This window comes from Ailuropoda melanoleuca, chromosome 13, assembly GCF_002007445.2.
Source record: "Ailuropoda melanoleuca isolate Jingjing chromosome 13, ASM200744v2, whole genome shotgun sequence".
Classification (NCBI taxonomy): domain Eukaryota; kingdom Metazoa; phylum Chordata; class Mammalia; order Carnivora; family Ursidae; genus Ailuropoda; species Ailuropoda melanoleuca.
The window spans coordinates 30,662,133-30,681,418 of NC_048230.1; the positions used below are offsets into that span (position 1 = coordinate 30,662,133).

General features: G+C 57.6%; 1 protein-coding gene across 3 annotated transcripts; it reads left to right on the plus strand.

Moving 5' to 3' along the window:
- Window positions 1-242: 242 nt before the first annotated feature.
- Window positions 243-18,623, plus strand: KCNH6 (potassium voltage-gated channel subfamily H member 6). Of its 3 annotated transcripts, none has more exons than XM_034641776.1 (14): window positions 243-368; window positions 1,163-1,393; window positions 6,446-6,607; window positions 6,710-6,915; window positions 7,244-7,669; window positions 8,930-9,329; window positions 10,388-10,587; window positions 10,778-11,030; window positions 14,110-14,303; window positions 15,805-15,889; window positions 16,454-16,622; window positions 17,320-17,506; window positions 17,798-17,965; window positions 18,442-18,623. In XM_034641776.1, the coding sequence occupies exons 1-14, from the start codon at window positions 293-295 to the stop codon at window positions 18,460-18,462; spliced, it is 2,778 nt and encodes a 925-aa protein (XP_034497667.1). In that variant the 5' UTR covers window positions 243-292; the 3' UTR covers window positions 18,463-18,623. The 3 variants fall into 3 exon arrangements, with proteins under 3 accessions (XP_034497667.1, XP_034497668.1, XP_011226758.1); XM_034641777.1 differs by having other exon boundaries at window positions 8,930-9,084; window positions 9,244-9,329; window positions 17,798-18,623; XM_011228456.3 differs by having other exon boundaries at window positions 17,798-18,623.
- Window positions 18,624-19,286: the final 663 nt, after the last annotated feature.

Below are 19,286 nucleotides of genomic sequence, written 5' to 3' on the forward strand. Positions count from 1 at the left end.
AGTTGCCCCCGCCCGGCGAACCTCGCCCCGCTGCCGCGCGGCTTCTTTCAGCACCGCGGCACGGACAGCTCCTTGGCTGGCGCTGGGGGAGTGAGGCGCGGCCTCGGCCGGCCTGCCAAGGGCCGAGCCGGGCAGCAGTGGGTAGGCGCGGGCTGGCAGGCGGGGCAGGGAGCCCCGCGGCCCTCTCCGGGGGCGACGCCCACCCGGAGCCGGACGCCGCTGAGCCGGAGGACAGGCAGAGACGCAGGGAGCCGGGGCACTCGTGGCTCCGGGCGGAGGCTGCCGCCGAAAGATGCCTGTCCGTAGGGGCCACGTCGCGCCCCAAAACACGTACCTGGACACCATCATCCGCAAGTTCGAGGGCCAGAGTGAGTGTATGCGTTGAGGTGGGGGCCGATCTGAACTCCTGGTTGGGTGGCAGGAGTGGCGGAACCCCTTTCCTTACTTCGAATGGGGCAGGGTGGGGGGTACTGATGCTGAAGACAAAATCCTTCGCTTTAATGTCCCCGCACACCTTCTGTTCCAGCGAGACCCACTTACCTCCAATGCCACACTCTCCTCTGGAGCCAGAGAGGCAGAGTGCAGCCCCCCCCCCCCCAGTTGATTTCTTGGTACCTCAATCGCTGACCTTCCCTTCTATCACTGTCCTGCTTCCTCCTCCTGACACCGCCCCCCCCCACCGCTTCCTCCAGAGGTTTCCTTGATCCCTCCTTTTCACCTCCTGACCCTAGCCACTCTAGTTTTTCTAGGAGCTCCCCCAACCCTGGGCCCCATCTGTTCACATCCCTGCTCCCTCTTCCTGACTCCCTGCACTGACTCCAGAAAGCTTTCGGCCTCTTTCCCACTTCACTGACCCCATTACTTCCCTGGTCTTCCCACGACCTTCATGCCTGACTCCCCCTCCCCCACTTATCTGGTCACTGTTCTGATCCCCCATCCTGACCATCACCCTCATTACTTTCAAGAGTCGCATGACCATCCCCCATGACTCTGGCCTCCTAGGTCTTCCCACCCCCGCCAGACCTGACTTTGCTCCCTCATTCTGGTTACTGCTCTGCTCCCCCATCTAGACACCCCCTCACTGCTGCCAAGAATCCCTATGACCCTTCCACCCCCTGTTGCCCAGTCTTGGTTGCCATGGGCTTCCCACATCCCACCCCAGGTCGGAAGTTCCTGATAGCCAATGCGCAGATGGAGAATTGTGCCATCATTTACTGCAATGACGGCTTCTGTGAACTCTTCGGCTACTCCCGAGTGGAGGTGATGCAGCGACCCTGCACCTGCGACTTCCTCACAGGCCCCAACACCCCTCGCAGTGCCATGTCCCGCCTAGCGCAGGCCCTGCTGGGGACCGAGGAGTGCAAGGTGGACATCCTCTACTACCGCAAGGATGGTGAGGCTCCCTCGGGCCACAGGTTCTGCAGGGCTGACTCGGCCCCTCTCTTGTCCAGCCAGGGTGGCCATTGGGAGGGCACTGACCCAGGGACCAGAGGCCCCGACAAATCCTGCTCCTCTCTGCTCCTCAGTTTCCTCATCTGCACGGGGCAGGGTGGGGGGGAGCAAAGGGCATTGGATTCAATGCCTTCTGAGGTCCTTTTCCGAAGCTGGGGACCAGGCTGACTCACCGACTGATCCTTACTCCAGGCAGGGCCTCCCGCTCCACCATCCCTCCCCCATGTCCCCAGTCTCCTGGCTGCTCACTCCGTCACTGTCAGCCCCAGCTGTCAGGCAGCTGGAACGAAAATTAACCTTTCCTCATCTCTGTCTGCTCTGGGGATTAGGGGAGGAGTCACCCTCTCATTGCCTCTGTGGGCAGGCAAGGCTTGGGGGCTGCTGGCTGGGAAACAGGAGTGGGCCTGGCTCACCCAGCCCCAGATCCTTGGGGAGATGGAGTCTGGAGTTTGCCCTTACCCAGAGGCTCATCCGGCTTGGGATGTTACTGCCAGCCCACGTTTATTACAAGCAGAACAGAAGCATGGGGCAGGAGCTGAGGACAGCTCTGTGGCCCTTTAAGACTCTCCCCCTAGGAACTCAGAGTCTCAGACAGTGGGTGGGAGGAAGGGAAGAGATGAGTGGGAACTAGGATCCTGAAAGTCCCTTTGAAATCACTTAATGGCCCCCTACCCTGGTTCTGCATCAGAACTACCTGGGGTGTGTTTTCCAAAACACACCTTCCCTAGAGAGAGGCTGACTCAGAGGTGTGAGTTGAAACCGAAGCAGGTGCATTTGGAGTAATCTCCCTGGCGGTTCTGATGTTCTGCCAAGTTGAGGAACCACTGGCTTAGATAAATCCCTTCATTTCATGGATGAAGAAGCCAAGGCCCAAGACAAAGGAAGGACTTGTCCAAGATCCTACTGCTGGGGTCCAACTTGGGGCCAGAACCCCAGTCTCTGGATTCTTTCCTTGAGGTATTTGTTCTGAGTAACGCCAAGAGGGGAGAAAGGACCCCAACTGCCTCTGCTCAGAGGCGGGACTTCTGGAGAAGGCAGGCACGAGGGCCATCAGAGTATAAAGGACAGGCTCCTTTGGATTGGGACTGAGGGGTACTAAGAACCCTGGGCCCTAGGGGCCTGGGGTGTATGTGGAACATGAATGTAAGTGTGAACATGAGTGTGGTTGTGTGTGCATGTTTGTGTATAAGGGGTTCTAGGGTACTTCATGGGTGGGTCCTTGTTGTCCCCGTCTCCTGCTGCTCCCAACCAAACGGACATAGGCGTGGTGGTTAGGGGACTAGGAAGAATCTGGCTTAGTTTGACAGCACTCACAGGGTTAATGAAGTCAGAATATTTTTAAAAGCTGTGACCTCACCTCCTCATATCATTGCAGGGAAGAGGTGACAGTCAGGGGAGTGAGAAGGGTCCCTCAGGAATAGGATGGGATAGCAGGAAATGGGGAGGGACAACAGGTCCTGCTCTTTGACCCCAGAGCTCTACCTGGGCCCCAGAGGGGTATGGGCTGATCTTAGACTCCAGGGATGTGAGATCAGGTCCCTTAGGGTCTCCTCAGCACCCTGCATGTGCCTGGGCAGGGGGCAGAGATCAAGACCAGGCTTTGGCCCTCTGAGATCAAGATCCAGATCTTCAGAACCCTGCTGATGTCCTCCAGACATCAGAAGAGACTCCGGGACCTAGTCTTGGAGGCTGGCCCTGGGTGAAAATGGAAAATTACCACATATCTGATGCCCCCAAATCCCAGCCTATGCCACGCACCCCTAAGCCCTTCTCTGCCCTGTTACCCAAGCCTTTGACCACTTGGACCTACCTGAGAATGGCCTGAAACCCAGAAAAGAGAGCTTCTTGGCCTGTGCATTACCCTTAAAAAAGGATGTGGTGCTCAGATAACTTCTGTTCACCTTTTGGTCCACTCTGACCACATGATTCTTTTTTTTTTAACATATTCATATACATCTTTTAGTCCTCCTGACAGGCATCCTAATGGTGATTTCTTCCTCTTCCAGTCAATACTTCCTCTCATCCCCTCCCCTTGATTCCAGGGATGTGGAAAAGGGTCCTGACCAGAACTCTAGCTGGTTTATTTATAATCCTCTTTTCCTCTAAAAGGGTAATCCACTGACGATTCTCCAAGTCAAAATGAAAGGTCTGTGTTCATTTATCTCCACATTATACAGCTGCACAAAGTTGGATTCAAAATTACCCCGTGAGATGGGGCTCAGAGACCCCTAAGAACCTGGCTCTTCCTCCATCTGCCTTTACTAAGGAAAGTAAGAATCTCACAGAGGAGGAGGAATGAGGACACTCACAAGACTAGAATTAATGAGAGTCTGGAGGGAGGGATAGAGAGCGCTCAGATCCCCCCCCCACCTCTATGCCTGCCCCCACTAGGCACCTGCCAGAGGAGCCTAGCCCTGCCTGCCTTTGTTGGGCCCTCCTCTCTAATGACCCCAAACCAGAGAGTCTCCTCATCTCCAAGCCACATTAGAGGAAGCTTGGGCTCCTCCAGTCCTCGGCTCTGGATGAGGAGGACAGGGTAAGGGCTGGGGTCAGAGGCCCCAGTGTTTTCCAGATACGCGCCCATGAATGCCGGAAGCACCAAGCAGGAGGCCACCCTCCCATTACCCTCTCAGTGGCATCTTTCTATAGCACCAGCTTCTCCCTGAGAGCTCACTGCGACCTTGGACTGTGTGGGAATAAAGAGAGGGGGTGATGGACAACAAGGAGGCCGTGCAGAGGAGGGGCAAGGACCAGGGGGCAGGGGGTGGGAACAACGGGAAACTGAAGGAAGGAGCACATCCAGGAGGCAGAGAAGAGCAGAGAGAAGGGCTGTGTCCCAGGGGGCAGACAAATCTGCTGAGATGAGGTGGGTGTTGGAAGGAGCCCCCGGAAGGGAGAAAAGGCAGAGACTGTGGCTCCCCATCCAGCAATGGGGCAAGAGCGCAGGGACACCGCCACTTCTGGGCACAACCTGGGGTGACACACTCACCCCCTTCTGGTTGCCCAGACACTGTTACTTGCAAGCAAGGACAGCCTAGGGCTGTGGAAGAAGAATGCTCCGAACTCACCTAAATCCTCACAACCTCCTGTGTCTGCCCACCTTATCGGCAGCAAGAATGAAGGTCAGGCCTGGGAAGGCAGGCACAGCTCCCCTCCAGCCCTCACTGCTATGATGGACCTGTGGTCTCTTCCCAGCTTCAGTTTTCCAAAGAGAACATCAGTGGGCGGGTCCCACCACTTGAAGATTGGGCCTTGACAGTCCCTAGCAGCATAGAGAGCCTGGAGGCCCTGCCCCTCAGCCCAGCTCGGCCTTCTCCCTGCCCTGTCCCAGCCCAGATCTCTGTAGTGCCAGAGAGTGAGGAGGCAGTCTGGCCTTGAGGGGGGGATGTCTCTGACCACTGGCCAACAAGCCTTCCTGGCTAGGTCCCAGTGTCCAAACCTCCCTGTGTCCTGGGCTGACAAGAGCGCCAGGTTGTGGTCTGGGAGGCTGAGCCTACAGCCCTGTGAGCCCAGGAGCGGCCACAGAGGCAGGTGGGTGGCCTCCCCTTGGCATGGATGTCTCCCCCGGGGCTCAGTGCAGCAGCTGGCAGATGGCTGCCTGGTGCCTGGGAGTCAGGGAATCTGATCCGGGAGATTCCTGCTCCCGGGGAAGAAGGTGGGAGGGAGGATGGGGGCCGCTCAGCTGCACCCCAGTGCTGATGGTGTGAGGGCGCAGTTTGGGGGAAAAGAGATCCTAATGGACCTCAAAGTAGCAATGCTCCTGCCAACCGGCCTCCCACCCACTCACATTTATACATTCTTTCATTCACTCAACCAACACATGACACCTCGGACAAGTCCTGGCCCTCACACATGAGACAGACACAAACCTGCCCTCAGAGAGGGCAGCTCTGCCTTCTGATTTGCATATTTACTTGAGGCCCCTGCTCTTAGCATCCTGCCCTTTGGGCCTGATGCCTACCAACAGTTAGAGCTGAGGGACATGGGACCACTGGGTACCATGGAGAGGGGGCTCATGGGGCATCCACCCACCCACCCCCTCAGCCCATAGGCTGGGCTCTGGCGGTATGTGGCAATCTCAGCTTTGATTTGTCCCACCCACCTGTGTGGGGTGGGGGAGACCCTGAAGCCAAGAAAGAAGGACAAAGGGCCAATAGCTAAGTCTAAGCTGCCCAAGAGGGTGTGAGAGTGGCAGAAGGGGTGGCCTGTCCCACACTGCCATCTCTCTCCCTCTCCAGACCCCAGGCCACTGCCCTGCCTGCTCTCCAGTCCCAGCACCTCTGTCTGGGACCCTGAGCACCTTCGAGGCCTAGAGTGGCAGCCTGGCCTTCACTCCAGAATCTTCATCCTGTACCTGTCCCTTCTCCCCAAGCTGTTATACACTGAGAGCTCAGGGAGCCCCACTCCATGTCCCCTTCCAGCCCTAGCCAGTCAGTTTCTCAGAACCCCAGGCTCTGCAGAATGGGGCGGGGGGAGTCTGTGTCTGCCCCCCGAGGATCCACTGGGCACCACCATGGATCTTGAGGCCTAAAGTACCAACTGGCTCCGTGCACAGCACTTACTGTGTTCTTCAAGAGTCCCTTCCAGCATTGAGGAAGTGGGGCATCTTTGTTGCATAGGAATATGGGAGCTGAACCCCAGGCCAGCCAGAGTTATATGGGGGTAGAATGCCTGACCTCACCTCCCCACTTAATCCACCCCATCTGCTCATCTTTAATTACAGCAGAAGCAAACCTCTAGGTTAAGCCCTGGGCGGAGGGCTGAGTGTGGACTTGGGCCTGATAGCTACGTTATCTCCTAATGAGCAGCTAAGCTGCTCTCCCCACCTCTGCCCTGTGGGTGGGACACCTGCTGGGTAGCATCACCAACCCTCTGCCCAACAGTCCCGTGGCTGCCCTTCACTTGACCTCAACCCAGCCCCCTCCCTGGCTTCCCCGGCTGTGTTACTGCAGGAGCGGATCCCTTCTGTGACCCCTCCCCATGGTGTTTGCAGCCTCCAGCTTCCGCTGCCTGGTGGACGTGGTCCCCGTGAAGAACGAGGACGGGGCCGTTATCATGTTCATCCTCAACTTCGAGGACCTGGCCCAGCTTCTGGCCAAAAGCGAGCGCCGCAGCCTGTCCCAGTGCCTGCTGTCCCAGAGCTTCCTGGGCTCCGGTGAGGTGGGGTGCAGGTGGTGGTGGGAGGGGTGAGTGGGGGTACCAGATGGGGCAGTTGGTCCCCTGGCTCTGGCTGCTCTGATCCTGGGCCTGGTTTCAGAGGGCTCTCATGGCAGGCCGGGTGCACAGGGACCTGGCACAGGCAGGGTCAAGTACAGGACCATCGGCCAGATCCCACAGTTCACGCTCAACTTCGTGGAGTTCAACCTGGAGAAGCACCGCTCGGGCTCCACCACAGAGATCGAGATCATTGCACCACACAAGGTGGTGGAACGGACCCAGAATGTCACCGAGAAGGTCACCCAGGTGCGGGCTGCAGGGCAGGGTGGGCGGGGCTGTGCTGGGCCTTGAGGGTCCCTTCTCGGGCCTCAGGCTGGGGTTGGCAGCGGCAGTCAGCTTGTCCAGCCCCCTGGTGTCTGGTCTGACTTCCTCCCAACACACATGTCCCCTTATGAATTTGCCTCACACGGGCTCTACGCCATCTTTGCTTCATCCCCCCTGCCCTCCACAGCCCTCATCACCCACCCTTTCCCGCAGCCCCCGCCCCAGGCCTCGCCCCTCAGTCTTCCTCCCTCCCAGACCGATCTCACTAGCGATGGACGCCCCACTGACTGCCGACGGCCCCCACCCCCAGGTCCTGTCCCTGGGCGCCGACGTGCTCCCGGAGTACAAGCTGCAGGCCCCACGCATCCACCGGGGGACCCTCCTGCACTACAGCCCCTTCAAGGCCGTGTGGGACTGGCTCATCCTGCTGCTGGTCATCTACACGGCCGTCTTCACACCCTACTCGGCCGCCTTCCTGCTCAGCGACCAGGACGAGTCTCAGCGCGTGGACTGCGGCTACACCTGCAGTCCGCTCACCGTGGTGGACCTCATCGTAGACATCATGTTCGTTGTGGACATTGTCATCAACTTCCGCACCACCTACGTCAACACCAATGACGAGGTGGTCAGCCACCCGCGCCGCATCGCCATCCACTACTTCAAGGGCTGGTTCCTCATCGACATGGTGGCCGCCATCCCCTTCGACCTGCTCATCTTCCGCTCTGGCTCCGATGAGGTGAGCAGACCCCCCTCGGGCCAGCCGCTGCGGCCATCCCCTGCGCCCCAGCCCTGGGGCTTCCCAGCCCACGGTCCTGGGCACAGAGAACACCCGGCACTGGGTACCTTTGCCAAAGCAGGTGAGGGTAGAAAGGGGGCCTCACACATGTGTCACCTCCCGGCCCCGGAGAAGGACCAGCCTGGATGCCGTCCCTGTGCTCCAGACTCCTGCCCTCTCTGGGACGGGCACTCCTGTAGTCGCAGCCCCTTGTGCTGGCTTCTAAAGCGCACTTACCCTGGAGCTGGAAAGGGAAACCACGGGCTGCTTCTGGAAGGCAGCCTAACCCCCCTGTCACCCCCACCCTCCACGCGCTTCCCACAGCTGACATGAAGGCTTTTGCAGGCTCTTCTCATAGCTTCTAGTCCCACAACATCCTTTCGCCCCCACCTCCTTGGGACCAGCTTTCCATTCAAATCAGCTCAGCCTTCCGTGTCCCAGCCACCCCCTCAACAGCCTGTCCAGCAGGGGGCGTCCACCAATACCCCCACCTCCCATGCCCACCCACTTCCAGCCAATCTCTTTCCTCCTCTCCACCACTACTGAGTGGCCCTCTTACCCACCTCTGCCCCAGCCCTGCACCTCACCCCTCCCCACAGAAGCCAGGACCAGTTTCAGATCATTTATCTGACACTGTGGAACCTTCAGTGGCTTCCCAGTGGCTTGAAATAAAAGCCAGGCTCTTTTTGGACCTTGAGGCCCACAGCAGCAGCCCCTGCCCACCCACCTTCCAGGCTCATTTCTCACCACTCCACCATCTTCCACGCAGTGCTCCAGACAGCAACACTGCACTTGGTTTCCCATGCGGGCTGTGCTCTTTCATGCCTCCATGCCTTGCTTGGCTCATTAAGCTCCTCACGCCTAGAATGCCTTTCCCTCTGCCTCCTGTCTGCCTGCAGACTCAGCCTCATCTCTCAAGATTCAGCCCATGGGTCACCTCCTCTATGAAGCCTCCCCTGCCCTGCACCGCAGAACTGACCTCCCTTTTCTCTGCGCTCCCCTGGACTTCTGTCCTCACAACCGTAACACTGTTTTGAGCTTTAGGCTGAGAGCTCCTTAAGGCTCTGCGCTGTGCTGCCCTGGCCAAGAGCCCAGAGCAGGGTCTCTGTAAGTGTTTGTTGAGTGACTGTGTGACCATATGCACAAGTGAACAAATGTGGTCCTAAGTGAGACCCTCCAGGGCTGACCCTCGGCCCCATGGCCCGCTCCCTGTCCCTCCAGACCACAACCCTGATCGGGCTGCTGAAAACGGCGAGGCTGCTGCGGCTGGTGCGCGTGGCGCGGAAGCTGGACCGCTACTCGGAGTACGGGGCGGCTGTACTTTTCCTGCTCATGTGCACCTTTGCGCTCATTGCACACTGGCTGGCCTGCATCTGGTATGCCATCGGCAACGTGGAGCGGCCCTACCTGGAGCCCAAGATCGGCTGGCTGGACAGCCTGGGCGCGCAGCTCGGCAAGCGTTACAATGGCAGTGACCCAGCCTCCGGCCCCTCGGTGCAGGACAAGTATGTCACGGCCCTCTACTTCACCTTCAGCAGCCTTACCAGCGTGGGCTTCGGCAACGTCTCACCCAACACCAACTCTGAGAAGGTCTTCTCTATCTGCGTCATGCTCATCGGCTGTGAGTGCCACCTCATAACCAGGACTTACCCATGGCGTTCGATTTTTAGTTTCGTAATGAGACACAACACAGTAACATTGCAAGTGGTGGGCGAGTACTAAGCACACAGCACAATGAAATTTTGCATATATACACAAAATTTAACACACGTACAACATTTGCTCTGTGCCAGGCACCAGGACCAGCCACATTATTTGCAGGGCCCAGTACAAAATGAACACGTGGGGACCATTTATTTAAAAAGCCTTAAGGATTTCCAGAATGGGGTCAGCAGAGCCAGAAGCCAAGCAGGGGGTCCTTCTTAGCACAGGTCACACACCCATGAAGCTGGCCCCCCAAGCACTTTTGTAAGTGCTTGTCAAAGGTGCACACTTCGTTTTCATCACTACCGCATGGGGGCCATATTACAAGCCCAGTGTACAGACCAAGGAGACTGAAGGTCCTAATTTGGCAGGGATTACACAGAGACCCAACTTCATCAAAGGGAGCCAGCTCCCATGGCTGCGTGTGCCCCAGGCCCTGCTCTGTGCTGCCTGCTTCCCAAGACACCTCGTCTAGCAACACAAGAGTCGGTGTGGAATTTTACACGTAGATTAAGTTGTCATGTTCAGAGTATTTAGAGATGTGAAAGCCCAGAGAAACAAAAACAAGAAAAAAAATGGGTGAAAACAGGGACCAAGAGTTTTCCCTTTATTATACTTTTTTTTCCTTTTTTCTTTCTTTCTTTCTTTCTTTCTTTTTTTTTTTTTTTACAACTTGAAGGAGGAAAACAAATCTGTACTAAAAAAATCATTGCCCTAGTTCTCAGGAGTCTGGCCTCTGGGGCCAGGAAGATGCCAAGAGACACAGCACAGAGGGAGGAGGGCAGGAAGCCCAGGGGCTTTTGTCCCTCTGCGTGCCCTGGCGCTGCTCTGGGCACTCTGACTTGGCCCTGGGCACAGGGGCCCCTGATCAGAGGGCTCCTAGGGAGGAGGAGGTCTGGAGCGGGCCCTGGGGTGCTATGGACTGGTGGGGCTGCAAAGGAGCTCACTCCCCGCACCCCTGCTTCCTCACCCCAGCCCTCATGTACGCCAGCATCTTTGGCAACGTGTCAGCCATCATCCAGCGCCTGTACTCGGGCACTGCGCGCTACCACACTCAGATGTTGCGTGTCAAGGAGTTCATCCGCTTCCACCAGATCCCAAACCCGCTGCGGCAGCGCCTGGAAGAGTACTTCCAGCATGCCTGGTCCTACACCAACGGCATTGACATGAACGCGGTGAGCCCCCGCCACCCTACGTCTGGTGGGGCAGGCGATCCAGCTCAAATCCCAGCTCTGGCTAAATGCTCCCGGGGGAGGCCGAGGTCCCGTGGACACAGGGCACCCCCAGACCCCTCCCCACCCGGTCCCCTTTCCCCCAGCCCCAGGCCCAGCCGCATCCCGCTGGATGCACCCGCCCCCCTCGCAGGTGCTGAAGGGCTTCCCCGAGTGCCTGCAGGCCGACATCTGCCTGCACCTGCACCGCGCGCTGCTGCAGCACTGTCCTGCCTTCCGCGGAGCCAGCAAGGGGTGCCTGCGCGCGCTGGCCGTCAAGTTCAAGACGACGCACGCACCGCCAGGGGACACGCTGGTGCACCTCGGCGACGTGCTCTCCACGCTCTACTTCATCTCCCGTGGCTCCATCGAGATCTTGCGCGACGACGTGGTCGTGGCCATCCTAGGTGGGTCGGGCAGGGAGGGCCAGACCGGTAAGGGTGGGTGCGGTGGAAGTAGAGACGTCCTGCCTGGACTACTCCATTCCTAACGATTACGGTGGCACCGTGCGCACATGCGCGGTGGAGAGCTTTTACACCCAGCTCACCGAATCCTTAAAACAAACCTCTACCATAGGTTCCATTTTCCTGATAGGGAAGTAGGGGCTCAGAGAGGTCCTGCTGACTAGTGGCCAGACAGGGATTCCAGGCCTATGTGTCTGACTCCAAAATCTGAGAAAGCTCCCACCTTCTTCCACTCTTGGGGAGCTCACTGTGAGAGAGCAAAGGTTTGTCTTGGGTAGAGGGAGGACCCCAGTCTCATTCACTGCTGCTACAGGGACAGCTGGACACTTTGGAGGAAGGATATGAGCGTGGGACGGGGACGGATTTGGGGGCACGCACAGCCTCTGCTACTTACCAACCATGTGACCTTGGGCAGGTCACTTCACCTCTCTGAGATGATTCTCATCTTCCTTGCCTTCTCCCTGACTTCAGCCCACCCCAAGACCCTGATAAGGATGTCAGCCTCTCCTTGCTTTTGTCTCTGTGGCTGGGCTCCCCTCCCACCCCACTGGACAGGCCCCCTCCAGTTTCTCTACTCAGTCCTCTCCTTTTGGTCTGCCCTCAGCTGGTGTTCACCAAGTGTGGGCTCTGCTTTCTTTTCCTCACCCCATACCCTCACTTGACCTACTTCTTGCTCCCACACTCTCAGCCTCATCTATCTGCAAGGACCCCCAGAGCTCTCTCCTGGCCCCAATCTCTCCTTAGACCGGAATATTCCATTCCTTCCTGGGTAGGGCCATCCTATATTCCATAGATAGACCAAACAACATGCCTGTGTCTGAAATCATCACCTTTACTCAAAAGCTGCTCCTTCAGAATTCCCATCGCTGTGAACCGTCCATTTTGGGGGCCAGAGATCTGGGACTCAACAAGGGAGCACCCTTCTCCTTTCCTGCCCCACCCCCACCATCTAGGCAGCCACAGACTCCTGTCTGTTACCCTTGTTAATACCTCTCTGTCCCACACCTGTCTCCTTGTCCCTGCCCGGCTCCAGCCCACATCGTGTTCTCCCTGGGCACATGTCAAGAGCTCCTTTCCTGTATCCCTGCATCTGGTCTACCCCCGTACCCCATCTTCCACCTTCTGCCAGTGACCTGAAATTCACATCTGTCCATACACTTCTGCTGCTCAAAATCTTCCCATGGTTCCCCATGACCCACAGGACACATGTAAACCCCTGATCACAGCATGCACAGTCCTCCCCAGTCTGACCTCCCTAAATCCTGCCACCCTCCCCCCCTGCTACTTCACGCTGCAGCGATCCAAACTGCTTAGAGTTCTCTAACCTGCAGTCTCTGTCACCCCTCTGCTCGGAGCACTTGCCTGGCAGACCCCGGTCATCCTTCAAGGCTGAGTTCAAGCCATGGGCTCCTCTATGAGACCTTCCCTCACTTCCAGCCTACCTTAGAAGTGCCATCCACATGGGAAGGATGATAATTCTATTTAATAATTAAGAAGCTAGTCCAATTTAAGTTGCAGTTAGATACCTGAAATCCTCTCATTTTTCTTGAGTGGAAATGTACATTAGATCATAATCCTTCGTCTACTAGATAACCATCATTTTATGATGTCGCCCAGATTTCGAGCTTATGAATTTCATATGTGACTCTGGTGAGTCCCTTCCCTCTCTGGACCTCAGTCCCCTCCTCTTGACTGACCTTTGATCCTGTTCTCTTGGGCAACAGGTCTTGGCTTCCATCCATCATTGTCCATGTAAACCATTAGAGCTCCTGGTCGTATTGCCAGGCTGAGGGGCTGGACTTTCCTATGGGAAGTGGACGTCAGGCAATCATGGTCCCTGGTGCCCCAGCCCTGGGCTCCCTGTCTGCCCACGCTGTGCACACATGGCTGTTTCTTCTGCTCTGATTGCCTTTCTCCTGGGGGCCCAGCCCTCATTGTCATAATCCAGCCCCCACTTCACATCTTCTGAAGCCCCTCCTCCCTGCGTCCACCATCCCTGGTAGACTGAGCCCCCCCTCTTCCTCCTCCGCCCCTTAGCTCTTGGTCTCCCCTGTCCTAAGGCTCTACAGATGATGTGTAAACTAGTCGGTGCTTAGGTGCCTGTCTTGTGGGGCCTTGGGGGCTCTTTGTGGGTGGGAGGGCATCTTAGTCATGTTTACATCTTGTGGCCAACACAGTGGGCCTGGCACCAGGAGAGCCCCTACCCTCTCCACATGCCCAAAGTGTCACCAGCCTATGTCCACCCTGGGACATCCGTCCCCCCCAATGCCTGGCACCAACCCGTCTGATGCCTCTTGCTGTTTGAGGCAGTTTCTCAAGCATCACATCTGTTCCTCTGGACAGTCCAGTGGGGCAGGCAAGGCAGATATGGTTATACCCATTTTAGAGATGCGAAGAGTGGGGTCCAGAGAGGGGAAGTGACTTCCCCAGGCTTCCTCTGCCAGGGCCATGCTGGTTACCTGGCCCCACAGTAGGGAGTGGGAACACAAAGAGATAGAAACCTCAGGCTTGCCCTGGGGACAGCGGGGTCTCCTCGCCCGGGGTTCCCTGCACTCACAGCACCGCCAGGCTGAGGAGCAAGGAAGAGGTTGAGCAGAGAGCCTTTAGTGTCCCTTCCTGCCCCCTGGAGTGGAGGAGTGGATAGGGGCAGTGCCAAAGAACATGGAAAATTGGAATGAGGGGGATTCTGATAGAGAGTGGTCCTGAGGGGCCCTGAGACTGGTGTTGGGGGGGGACCCACATGCTGGGACGGTATGTGCTCTCTGCAGAGTTCAGAGAACAAAAGAAAAGGCAGGTCTCACATCCAACCCCTCCCTACCCCCAGCCAGCACATCCGGCCTTGTCCCCAGAGCTTGATCCTGAGCACAAGGCCCAGCGGGGCAGCTCTCCCCCCAACCCCGCCCCGCCCCTGCAGTGGGCGGTAGGTCGGGGAGGATTAGTAATCAAGGGACCCTCAGGGAGGCTCTTCCAAGGAGAGCGTGGAGCCAGGCCCTGGAGAAACCCCTGCCCCTCTGGCTGGCAGGCAAGAACGACATCTTTGGGGAGCCCATTAGCCTTCACACCCGGCCAGGCAAGTCCAGTGCAGATGTGCGGGCCCTGACCTACTGTGACCTGCACAAGATCCAGCGTGCAGACCTGCTGGAGGTGCTGGACCTGTACCCTGCGTTTGCAGACAGCTTCTGGAGTAAGCTGGAAGTCACCTTCAACCTGCGGGACGTGAGTCTGGGCTGGGTGGGCCGGGGCGGGCAGTGGCCTCGGGCCACGGAGGCTGCTGAGCACTTGGCCTGCCAGGCCTGAGGGAAACCATCGGACCACCTCCCTTCCTTTCAACCCCATCCTGCGTCCTTCACCGTAATTTCTTCTGTGGCTACCGTGGCCAACCTAATGCCACGTACGATGATACCGCCAACTCCATGCTGAGCCCTGGGCTTCGCTCACATTTTCTCCTTGCACAGAGCGTTATTTCCCCCACTTTCTAGATGAAGAAACTGAGGGTCAGAGTGGATGAACACATTGACCAAAGCCGTACCGCCATACAGTAAGCCATACAGTCAAAGGCAGAGCCAAAGAGTGACTCAAGGTCGCGTGACTCCACGGCGGAGGCTTTGTCCACCCCGTGGCACCAAGCTGGAAGGGGGACAGTGTCTGCCATCCAGGGGCTCACAGTGCCAGGTCCCAGCGGTGTGAACGAGTGATACAGCAGCCTCTCCCCTCCAGCTTATCACAGCTCAGGGAAAATGAAGAGCTTCATAAACAACCCAGGAAGTCACGAGGATGTGTGGGGAGACCAAATTTCTGCGGAGCTCAGGGTTACCAAGGAGTGGGACATCCAGTACAGAATGGAAGTGCCCAGAAGGGACCGTATGGGAGGGGGTCTGGAATCAGCTAGTGCGAAGGAGGGGGCAGGCGTGCCTGGCAGGGGGACAGTGGCCGAGGCCTGGCACTGAGCTGTCACCCGGCCTCAGGAGGAGGTGCTCTGCTGGCTCAGGCCCCGTGCCCAGCTTCCGGATGGTGGTCCTAAGGCAGCTTTGCTTGCTATGGACAGCCATCCCCATCCTGTCCATTCTGCTCTTCTCCCTCCCCAATGGTCTCTCTTCTTCCCACCTGATCTGTCTAGGAGACCTCTGGTAAGGACACTGCCTTGGTGGCCTTAGCCCCTACGAGCCATCAGATGGCCCAAGGGCTCAGTGGCTGGACCCTGGGGCAAGAGGGATGTGGTCTCCGTGGCCTGGGGCATCTGTAGGTCCTTGGTACCCCCAAGTTACATGGTGCCAAGAGGGTGGTCTGCCAAGGGTGCTGCAGAGGGTATCCTGGATGGATTGCAGATTCCAGACCCAGTCTCCTCAGAGGAAACTCCCCAGTAGCCCAAGCTGAGGACAGGAGTACCAGGGCATTCAGAAAAGGGAGTTCTGCAAGAATAGCTCCTCTGTCCCCCTCCCCCGCACCCCATCAAATCTTGCTACTCAAGGCTGCTGCTCCCAAGACTCTTGGTGGTGGTGGGGGTCTGCGCATCTCCAAGTCCCCTTAATCTCCTGCCCACCCGCGCTGGAGAGAACCTGCAGGAAGCTTTCTGGAGCATCAGGGGAAGCCTGGCCTCCTGTTACCACTTTCTCACCTAGTTGTCTCAAGAGCCAGAGGCGGGGGGCATGCAGGGGAGAAAGAAGAGGCCCTGTCCCAGCTTTAGTACCTGTTACTTGATGCTCTTGTTCCCCACAAGGCAGGCGGGGGTTTCCAGTCATCACCCCAGCCAGCTCCAGGCAGCCCGGATCACCAAGGCTTCTTCCTCCACGACAACCAGTCAGGTAAGCAAAGCCAGCCTCCACCAGTGTCTGCCCCACCCCAACCTGAAGCCCCTGGCCAGCGTCCTACCCCTTTCGGTCCTTCCCCATCTGCCTCACCTTGGGAGAGGCCTCCCCAGCCCCTTGATGAGAGGAGAGGGGCTCCCTCTCCCAGGCTCAGGACACCCTTGTCTCCTGCTTGCCCCTGTGTGCTCAGAGCCTGAGTGAGGGCTGTCCCCAGGGGTGGATGCAAGCCATCCCCCTGGGGTTTCACATCAAGGCACCAGGGCAGTGGCTGGGCTGCAGCTCCTGGACAGTGAGGCCAGGGCTGGACTGTCCCCACCCGGCCAGCGCCCCCCCCCACCAAAGCTGGGGCCCCAGCCCCCTTCCCAGGGCTACAGCCTTCTGGGACCTGGAAGCCAGACCTCTATGGGGATAGGACCTTGTGCTCCAGGGCAACCAGGTAAAGAGATCCACTTCTCCCAACCTGTGTTCCCATGGCAGGTAGGGGAAGGGATGGGCTCTGCTCCAGGTCATGCCTGTGGAACCAGCCAGACCGAAGCTCAGGCTTCCTTTTCCCTCCTGCAGCTGCAGCCCCTTCCCTGAGCATCTCAGATGCATCTGGCCTCTGGCCTGAGTTGCTGCAGCAAGTGCCTCCAAGGCCAAGGCACAGCCCCCCTAACCCTCAGGGAGACCCAGACGGCTGGCCTCGGGAGCTAGGCTCCAGGCTAGAGCAGCTCCAGGCCCAGATGAACAGGTGAGTGTCCTGTGGGCCAGGGATGGGGGTGGCTGCAGAGAGCAGGCCCAGCAGTGGACTAGGCACGGGTGCCCCCTCTTGGTGGTTCAGGGACATCGCTGGGTGCCTTGTGGGTTTTAGAATGGCTAGCCCCATTTAGCTGCCGGCCTCCCCTTCGCTATGTCACTAAGCCCAGTTCCTTGGATGGCTTGTCCTAGCAAACCCCTCAAACAGGCCAAGGAAGCCTTTTTGGAGGAAGGGCATAACCTCGTGCAGAAACAAATTCCATGGGCTCTTGGAAAGGGGGTGTGACCTGTGGATGGCAGGGCTGTGGTGGTAGAGTGAGGGCTTGGGGCAGTATAGACCCGGGCTCCTAACCCGGCTCTGCAACTGACCAGCAAGAGTGCGGACAAGTTACTTAACTATCCTGAGCCTCCATTTGCCCTTTCATGAAATGGGGATAATCAGAACACCCACACCAAAGCTTCCATAGGAGGGCTAAGGTGTGCACAATGCCTGGTCACGGTTATTATTGAAGTCAGGGATGTGCTAAGGGAAATTTTGGCGGGGGCTGTGGATTGTAGCAGGGAAATAGCTTCAGGTAGGTCCAAGGCTGCCATTCCATCCAGCAGTAATTGAAAGCTGCCCTCAGGACCTGAACTGCTCTCCCTTATCCTGATGCTGACTCTGACCTGGACTATGGGGTTCTGTCTGGCAGGTTGGAGTCCCGCCTGTCCTCAGACCTCAGCCGCATCCTACAGCTCCTTCAGCAGCCCCCATCCCAGGGTCACACTGGCTACATTCTGGGAGCCCCTACCTCCGATGACCTGGCCTTGTTTCCTGCAGCCTCAGCCACTCAGAGTCCAGGAACTAGGCTGTCCCAGGGCAGTCTGACCCCTGAACAGGTGAGCAGATAAAGGGATCCCCAAGGGCTTTCCTGGAGGCAGCTGCATGTCTGCCCCACCCTGAACTTGGTCTCCATGTGGCATCAAGCCCAGAGCCTCTGTGGCCCGTGAGCAGCTGTGGCTTCTGCTGTCCTCCTTTATGTCACGACAAGCAGCCTGGACAGGTGGTGGCAAAGCCCAGATTGTAACCATAGACCCCACAGCTGGGGCGGGGCAACAGGACACAGCTCCTGCCAGTTCCTATCCCTGAAGTTGGTGGCCTCCCCCTTTCTTGCCCTCCCACACCCCCAGGTCCCAAGCTGTGGTGACTTGAACAAGTATAGGCTGACGCGAAGGAACTCCTCCTCCAGGGCTCCTCCCCTGGCCGTGACAACAGACAAAATTCTTACAGTATCCTCAGCACAGGAGCACCCTGAGGGGCTCCTGTCACCCTTGGCCTCACCTCTTCATCCCCTGGAGGTACAGGGACTCATCTGTGGTCCCCGCTTTCCCTCCCTTCCTGAACGCCTCGGCCCTGTCCCCAAGCAGCTGGAGTTCCGGAGACATAGCTCAGATCCTGGACTGGCAGGGAGTTAGAGCCACTGAACCCCAGGATAAAAGATACCATGAGAGGATTGAAGGTGGATGAGAGTGAAGGATTTGGGGGAGGCAGACAGCTGCCAAATGGGCCTCTGAAAACCGTCCTCCTACTGTAGCTACAAACTGCCAGTCCAAGTGACCCACAATGGCATGCGTGAAGAGGCTCAGAACTCTCCCAGACTCCTCTAGGGCTCTGTTTAGACAGTAGGCCTGGTGGAGGGTGGGTGAGGCTGGAGGGTAGAGGTAGCTTACAGGACAGAGGAGTCAGTGAAGAAAGAAGTTTCTGATCTGCGTGAGAACCTTGCTCTCGGCTGGGTACTACCACCTTGTGCTCAGAACTATCCACCGCTTCACAGCCCAGCACCCAAGGTTGGTGAGACCTCCTGCCAAGAGCCTTTGAACCAGCTGGGGATGAAAGTGTTCTCAGTAGTGGACATATCAGGGCACAGAGCTCCAGCCCCCAGCCACTCCACCCCTTATGGTTCTGTGATGACCTTTGGGACTCTACCAGGCAGTGGAACGTCTCACAGCAAATAAAGTCTGCACATTTCATTTGGGCTGGGTGTGTTACTTACCTGAGAGCCATCAGGCCCTTGATTGTGCTGTGACTCCAACAGCTGTGGTCTTCTTCAAGTCCCTCCCACAAGGATTTGTATGTTGGGGACCTGAAGGTGCTCTCCTGGGCCCAGGAGCCACAGGAGCATGGGGCTTTTAGCCAGGCTGGGGTAAAGGGCAGTGGAGAGGCTCTTGCTTGGTCACCATCCAGAGTTATGACAACAGCCAACACTTCCATGGCTCACCCTGTGCCACGCCCCTGCTGACAGTTCTGCAGATACCAGTTCACAGAGCCTCCCCACAACCCTATGGGGCTGGGATTGTTAACCCCATTTAGGAGATGAGGAATCAGAAGCAGCAAGAGGCTAAGAAATTTACACAAGCATGAGGGGGACCTCCGGGGTGCTACTATCCTTCTACTTCCTGATCCAGGAGCTGGCGACATTCAGTGTATTTCAGATTGTGAAAATATGTGCACTTCGAAGTGTAAATTATACTTCAATTAAAAAAAAAAGGAATCTCAGGGTGCCTGGGTAGCTCAGTCAGTTGAGCATCTGCCTTCCGCTCAGGTCATGATCTTGGGGTCCTAGGATTGAGCCCTACGTTGGGCTCCTTGCTCAGTGGGGAGTCTGCTTCTTCCTCTCCC